Genomic DNA, 8,489 nt, shown 5'->3' with positions numbered 1-8,489 from the left:
GGACAGAGAGAAACAGCAAGAAAGAAAAAAAGAAAGAAACAGGCTGAAGATCACACATATACAGTACAAGTACTTGCAGAGGTGAAATGGTACCTTGTAGGAGAACTCCTCCGTTCTTTCTGAAGAGGGGACTCCCCGACCACAATGGAGGACTAGAAAGATAAGAAGACGAAGGGATGGGGGGGAGAAAGACAAAACTGGTCAATCATTTGATCATGTTGCAGCAGCCAACCAGCCCAGCAGGCTTCATCACGAGGCAGATAGAAAGGCAGGAATTTGAGCCCATAAGCCAGTGCTTCTGATTATAGTGATTAGATTCCCGGGTGTCCCACTGTTGCCATTATTCCCTGTGATTACCTCGGAGAATTACAGCCTCGCCGCTGTAGTCCATGGGGGTAATTTCTCATGACAACCCCCCCCCACCACCACCACCACCCGCCACCACCACCACCACCCGCCACTGGTCCATTCACACACATAAAAAAAAGCCTCATCAACGCACACACATTTAACTGGAGCTCACGTCACACGGGCATGTTTCAGACAGACGTGCACAAAGTGTGACACATTAAAACATGCGCCTATAGTCTTATCGCACTTGCAGCAAAGACACACGCACACACACACACACACACACACACACACACACACAGAGGAATACACAAAGCCGGGGACTCGGTTTAGGTGATCATTGCACCACTAATGAGGGAGGTAATGACGGCATTTCTCACATAGACAGAGACATCTTTATGCACACACAAGAAGACAATAGACACAGTGCTGCTGGTGAATCCTTAATTTTAAGACAGAGGGAGAACGATGGAGGGATAAGGAAAGAGAACGGGGGGGGGGGGGCAGGTTGAGTGGTCTTTAGCTCCCCATTAGACAACACGTCAGACTGCTCATTTCTTTCTCTCTCTGTAGCTAGACGGCCAGTTCTCAAACACAGTCGCTGTGTGTCTGACAATATGGATCTTGGTTATATGTAAACACACACACACACACACACACACACAAAAGGACAGAAAACACCAGGGGATGCTGTGAACTCTGAAAAAGCAACCCACTCGTGGTTTCCACTCATCAAGAGAGTTTCCTTTGTAATGTGAGTCCTGTTTTATGTTCTGCTAAGCTGCTGAATGAGAGGATTTGGACGTGTGCACTTGTGATGTGGCTCTCACCTCACCAGATGCAGGGGAATAACGGTCTCTTACACACACACACACACACACACACACACACACACACAAACAGACCACATGGTTGCACACTCACACACACACTATCCTATACATGCACACACACTCACACAGCAGTACGAAAAGGCAAAAGCAGCGAACGCAAATTTCAGCCCTGAGCCACCTGCTGTTGCCATGGAGAGTTGCCACATTGCGTTGCCACGGCGATAACATATTTTTCCTGCGCTAACAGCCTGTCTGTTTTCCCCACCCCCCCAACACCCCCACACATCTCAGTCTCCCCCCTCTCTCTCTGTTTTCTCACTCATTCTTTCCATCTCTCTTCCCAACCCTGCGCTCTCTCTCCTTCTCTCTCTCCTTCTCTCTCTCCCACAGTGCGACAGAACCTGCCTTATACTACATGTGTTGCCATGGCGGCGTTCCCGTTGCCAAGGCGACTCTGTGCATTTAATGTAGTGGGCGAGGGGCTAAACTCGTGGCAGACGCTCGTTCTGCAATCCCCCCCCCCAACTTCTCCCCTCATTTTATTTCTCCAAGGGAGGGTGGGAGGGATAGAAATAGAGGGAGAGATGGAGGGAGCTCCTCCCCAACCCCCTTGAGACACCCTTCCCGCCTTCCATCCATTCTACCCTCCCCTTCTCTCATCCAGATGCTGATGGGGTGTGAAGGAATGCACCATGGAGCTGACCTCCTACCCAGCATGTTCTCTCTCTCTCTCTCCCTCTTTCTCCTTTCCACACACACACACACACACACACACACACACACACACACACACACACACACACACACACACACACACACACACACACACACACAGCCTTGCATATGTCAGACACCCATTTGGAAATGCATGCACAGGATACTTTCAATTACACACCGAGTTGGACTGAAACACAGAACAAGCATGGAATAACACACACACACACACACACACACACACACACACACACAAACACACACGTGCACACACTTAAATCTGCAGGTGGGGGTCGACTGGAGCGGTGTGAGTTATTACGGTCCATGAAAAACCAAGAGGTGTGAGTGACAAAGAGTAGAGGACAAAGAAGCATCATCACTCTCTCCCTCTCTTCCCTCCCTCCTTTCTGATCTTCTTTCTCCCGTCCTCACTCTGCAGCTTTCTCTCTCGCTCTCTCTCGGTTCATCTTGCACTTCTGAGTTGTGTAGATCTGCTTGAGACAGTCCTTGACCTTAAAATAATAGACATGCTGTGCAACCATTCACAGTCATTACACTTCATAACATAATATTCTTGAAAGTGAGTGCTCTTGAGAGAGATATTGTATTATATTGATTGGACCTTCTGAGTTCCAAGATATATAAAGAGGACATGGATATAAATATGTGCATAGACTGGACATTTGATTTAGTGCATCTGTTTTAGTATTCTTCTGACTGAATTTATTTATTGTTATTCCATAAACTTCAAATCCAAACCTTACGATTCACTACTACTAACTTCATACAGTATACCAAAACAATTACCATGACCTTAAAGTTATATGTGATGGCTTTTTTATAGTAAAGTTTTTACATTTGCACTTTTAATTGTGTTGTTGTTAACGCTTGTAAGATTTAACAGAGCATTTCTGTTAACTGCACGATCTAGTTTCGAATCAAAGTCCGCTTACTAGCTTCCCCCCCCCCCCCAGACTTTAACCCACATGCATGGTCTTCATCAGCGGATGGAGTTTTATTTTGTCATGCAAAACTTTTTGAATGAAATCCATCCATCCATCTTCTTAACAACTATAAGCTATGGTCAAGTCTGTGTGATACAGTAGAAAGCTCAAGGAAAAGACAGTAAGGGGACCTTGAGTGGACATAAGTTTTTTGTTTTATCAATATAACTTACAGTACAACTTTTGTGCCATTCCCCATGCACATTTTGAGCTACTGTGACTTGGAAGCTCCAGGCAGAACTCCTTTGTTTATTGTCTAACATCATTAAAAGTGTAACAGACTGCAGTTGCAAATTCTGACCTTCTGTCCACAGTGCCCCTATTGTGCCAAGTTATTACACAGAGCAAAGGGTGATATTAATTATCCATAGCCTATTGAACCCTGATTTTCCCCTTTAATTCACCACTTTAATGTGGCTTTAGAGTTAGAAAATACCATAAATTTCTCCATGCTGCTTATATTGAACCCAAGATAGTACTAAATTAAATAATTTTCACTCTTGCACCATTAAATCAAATAGAAATATTACAGATCATTTGTACAATGTATGCACACATTTTACTAATTCAGCCTGACATGGTTAATATCTTTGGAAACCTTGAGATGTGGATCCAGCAGCACTGCTGTGTGATGGAGCAGCAGCACAATGTTCCTGGAGAGGTTAAAGGACCATACAAGTGGTGTTCATGTCTTAGCCCATTAGCAACAAATTGTGCATACTGTACATGCTGTGCCTGCGCTTTACGTTGCTGCTGGCTAATTTCTAAAGCACACCATAAATTCTTAGATTGATTTTCTACTTTCCAGGCAGACGCTGCTTTCCATTAATCTAAGGATGATATACAAAAAGTCAACTCACAGATCCTTCAAAGAGGCTTGTTATTCATTCATACAGCAGATAACATTTAGAAGCCTTTATATGTTTTGTCAAAGTTGTAGTTGAAAGCGGTGACTTTTTAAAAGCTCTGCTGTTCAAGGATTCAAGTATGTTCAAGGGTGCTTTGACATCCAAGAGTCAAAAAGTATTTCTTTTGCCCAGACAAAAAGACACAAAAAAAAGGATGGAGGCTATGAAAAGGCTAATGTAAATTTGGTAATTTCTTGCATTAGAAAGTTTGCTCACTCTCTGTTTTTTGATGTTGGAGACCACTCACATGCAACAAATCCCCGCTAATAACCGCAAGCAACTGTAACAAAAAAGACAACAAAAGATAAATTGTGGTGGATTTTGTATTTCAAGTTTCCAACCTCTGCAAGACTCTGTTGTTGTCAAATAACTATTTAGGTCGATATATAATAGATATTAATTGATTATGAACATAACTGCTTTTTGCAGCGTTAATTGAAACCAGTGGCTGCCAGGAAGGTTGGATAGAACACACACACACACACACACACACACACACACACACAAACACACAAATACACACACAATGCATGCTCTTCAGGTGCTGCATCTCTAGGGAATCTGGCCTCCACTCTAACCAAGAAATGGACTCTCCTCACTTTTTTTCCCATTTTGCACTGTGAGTCACAATGCAAATGAACACCCCCTCCCCTCACTCCCCCCATACACCGACCTCTCCTCACTACTCCCCGCCTCCCCTTCCTCCTCATGTTCCGAATCCGGCCTCCAATTTGTTCCACTTCCCCATACCTCATTGTTCAAAATGACACTTTTACATTTTATGGTGAACCAATTATTCTGTCTTACACAGTCCACTGGCTCTGCGAGCCAACCTGCCCGGATCAACTGGGGAGCGGGGTGGTGGTGGTGGTGGTGGGGTATTCGGAGAAGGAGAGAGAGAAGGAGAGAGAGAATGAGAGAGACGGAGAGGGAGAAAGAGAACAAGCGGAAGAAAGGGAAAAAAGATGACTAATAGTACATCTAGCTGACATATCCACAGGGATGGGCAGAAGAACTGGAAACCGAGAAATTAGCAAAGGGAGAGGATGGAGGGTGGAGGAGAGGTCAGAAGGGGAGAGGAAGGGAGTGTGGAGGAAACAACACAGGTGGATAGAGGGAGGTGTGTGTGGGGCGTGTGAGCGAGGGGTTGCAGAATGAAGTGAATGTAGACAAAGGAGGATTTAATTGAATGATAAAGTGGTGGAGAGAGAGTGAAAGGAGTGGAGAGAGAGAGAGAATAAATCAGAGCAGGGATAAATAAAGAAGACAGAGTACTGGGTGCCCCACTAGTTGTAATGTGTGCCTGAGGATGAGGATGAGCGGGAGGGTGTGTAGGACATTAAAAGAGGAGACAAGAGAGTGAGAAGAGCGGAACGGAGGAGTGTTAGGAGCCGCAGGAAAAGGCAGAACAGGGGAAGGACAGGGAAGGCTGGGGAGAGGGTGAGGGTGTTAACATGTAGAGAGAGAGAGAGAGAGAAAAGACAACCAGCGCTTTTACCTGTTATGAGCCTGAGGGGGAGGGAGAAAGGAGGAGGGATGAGAGTGTTGTTGCATGAAAACAGCGTGCTAAAAGGTTTAAAGAACGGATGAGGTGGGTCAGCTATATAACGCCTGGGGCCAGGTGGGTGGAGAGAGCAACATATGGAGAGAGAAAGACAGAGGAGGTGAGGTGGAGGAGTGTATATATTTCATGTTTCATGTGCCTTAGGTTGCAACTACAGATTCTTTTTATCTATTTATGTATCGATTATGTTTTTATTAAAATCTATAAAGTTTATAAAGCATCAGGAAAAAAAGGGAAAAATCCTGGTCGCAATGTCCCAGAGCCTGAGGTGACGTCTTTAAATAGCTTGTTTGTTAAAAAAAAACAGTCTAAACCTCATTGATATTTAATCTACAATGATATATAGGACTATAGGATATTTCCACAGATTTTGACTTGATGTGAACTGATTTGATTCTCTAAGATCCACTTGCATTAGATAAATACAAATTTAAAAAAAAAGATATTCTAGGACCTTGTTTCATTCTAGGAACATAAATTTAGTTTTTGTACACCAGAAAACAATGTTTTCTTTTGCAAACCCATTACCAAGTATGCACAACTCTTTTATTTATAACAAGTAACCACAGCAAATGTACACATATTCACTGAGAAAAGGCAAGTGTGCAAACATTGAACTTGGAATTATGACAACTGTTTGCAAATCATTCAATTAATACTTAAAAATTTAAAAGAGAAACACAGTAAATCCTCTTGAAATCGCTCATTCCAACTTGCCACCTGTTCTTGAGGAGGTGCGTGTTGATTAGTGATGGGCGGATCGATACTTCGATACTTAAAAGCTACGACTTTGCTTTCAATTCCTTCAAAAAAAATACTGATAAGAAAATCATATGGATACAAAATGAGGGCAGCTGCGTCACTTCCAAATGTTTTCAATACTCTTGTATGATGTTTGTGCCAATTAACAGCCCTGACATACCACACGACTGTGGAACCTATGTGACATGAGAGCCAAGCATGCAGCTTAAAATCTTTATTTCAAACGGCCATACGGCAAACATAGTATCAAAAGAAAACATCAAAATCACACACATACAGGTGAAGTGTTGAGAAAACTAAAACAACACACTTCTGCATCAAACTTCTGAGAGAACGACAGAAAGGAAAGCGTGGTGTTGCCACTTTCTATAAATTACTGGACTATTTTTTTATACTTATTAGCAGAAGCTTTTTCATTTACCTGTACTCATATTTCGCTTTTCTAATAGATGTGTTATTAATGACCAGTATGTGTCATGTGATTTGCCTTTAAATGTAATGATCTTTTATTTTCTAAAAAACATTATTTCAAGAAAATCACATACCCTACCACATAATAAGACATGACCCGTTTGAGTATCGGTATCAATTAAAATTGTAAAAGTATATTAAAAAAAAGTATCTGTATCATATCGAAATTAAAAAATGTGGTATCGCCCAGTGGACCCAGGAGCAGATGAAAGCATAATAAATTTACAGTGTTGGTAATACAGCTGCAACGGCGTGCCACGACAGAAACAAAGCGTGAACGGTTTGACATGGAGTCAGATGCTCAAAAAAAAAGTCTTTAAAAAGCAAAGCGGCCCATGACATCCAAGGGGACGTGACAGTCACGCAAGCACAAGATAAGAGAATATTATGCAGAAGGCAATGTTAAATCGTCGGGTGCACACATGGACAAAGACCTGCATCAAGAACCAGGTGCAGCTGTCGGAATGAGACAACGACTGCTGAACTGTATAAGTTGCTGTGCCAAAATATGCCCATAAAATGATTCCATCTAACAAAACAACAACTCTCAAACCTCTCAATAAATAGATAATATAGTGAACAGATTATTTATTTAGCATTTATTACCTTTATTTTTGTCGATGTCAGTATTATATTTAAAGTCCAAATTCATTCCGATTAACGCATTCTGTTTCTCAAGTTGAACAAGTGTTTTTCAGTTGTGAACAAGGTCAGATTACCTGTACATGGCACAACAGGTACATCAAAACCACACCACTAAGAAAAACATTCTTAGAAGTATCACAAAATCGTTAAGGTTGTGATACATGCCATAGGAGAGGGGGTATTAAAAAAGCCAGAGATGTTCTGTAGCATCTATGTATGTACAGTATGTATCTATCCAATCAAGTGACAAATGTCATCAACCAGTCAGACAATCCGTCTTACCTGTGGTGAAATGTCTGAGGCAAGGTGGGTGGGGAGGTGGAGGGGGTGGCCAGGCCGGGCGAGTAGGGATGGTACGGCGTCTTCTTCAGTGCCTGGATCAGGTTGTGCCTATACTCCGGATCTATGGACCACAGAGAGCCTTTGCCTATGCTCTGAAAGAAGGAAAGAAAGAAAAAAAAGAAAGAGGTAGAGAGGGAGGGAGCGGAGAGGGGGCAGGGAGATAGGTGAGAGAGATGTTATTCGAAAGTGCTATTGGGGCCCCTCAAAGCACATCACAAACACAGCACAGCACACCGACGTGAGCCAACAAGTCCAAAGCCCAAACACAAGCTCAAAGACCAGACCTTGTGCCGGATTCTTATTTACCAAAGCACCTGTACACACAGCAATGATTCCTATATTCCCTAACGAGGCTAACACTCGGAGGAATGAGAACTAATACATCCCCAGTGCCACCTCGCTCAATATTTTCCAATCCTCTGCCTCTGCGCAGAAAAATCAGGAGGCTTTTTTTTTCTGATTAAGACATGGGGAGACTCTTTAACTTTTTCGACTCCAGAGGCAATGATGGTGTGTATTTTTAGATCAAAGCAGCTTCCCCCTCACCTAATGAAGCTGTCGGCTCCCGATCTGAGTGAAACCAGCCTATAGATTATAGAGAAGGGAGGGATCTCAGACAGGCCGCCATGAAAACACATTCCCTGTCTCTATCTCGCGCAGCCTTCTCCGTGCTTTCATCTGCCTTGTCATCTGATTGGGGTACAATCTGGAGTGTTGTGTTCGGCAGAGACAGAGAAAGGCAGGAAAAGGGAGCGAGAGAAGTAAATATAAAATTAAAGCTGTCCTGCCTCATGTTCGGCTCACTTTGTAGTGCTCTGTGATGTGATACAGGTACAGGCTACAGGGTGTGGGAGATGTCATGACTGCAAATACTACAAGGAATCTATTACTGTAA

At 43.0% G+C, this 8,489-nt stretch overlaps 1 protein-coding gene across 4 annotated transcripts in view; it reads right to left on the bottom strand.

The window, feature by feature from the left end:
• The window catches only part of ches1 (checkpoint suppressor 1), a 62,239-nt gene that overhangs the window by 12,260 nt on the left and 41,490 nt on the right, over positions 1–8,489 (bottom strand). For all 4 annotated transcript variants that reach the window (XM_046061128.1, XM_046061127.1, XM_046061129.1 and 1 more), the window contains 2 exons: positions 7,535–7,686; positions 94–152 (listed from right to left, as the gene is read on the bottom strand). In XM_046061128.1, coding sequence (XP_045917084.1) covers positions 94–152; positions 7,535–7,686 — 211 coding nt within the window. The remainder of the gene's footprint in view (positions 1–93; positions 153–7,534; positions 7,687–8,489) is intronic.

The sequence above is a fragment of the Micropterus dolomieu genome, linkage group LG10 (genome assembly GCF_021292245.1).
Source record: "Micropterus dolomieu isolate WLL.071019.BEF.003 ecotype Adirondacks linkage group LG10, ASM2129224v1, whole genome shotgun sequence".
Classification (NCBI taxonomy): domain Eukaryota; kingdom Metazoa; phylum Chordata; class Actinopteri; order Centrarchiformes; family Centrarchidae; genus Micropterus; species Micropterus dolomieu.
This window is presented reverse-complemented; position numbering and strand designations above follow the sequence as displayed.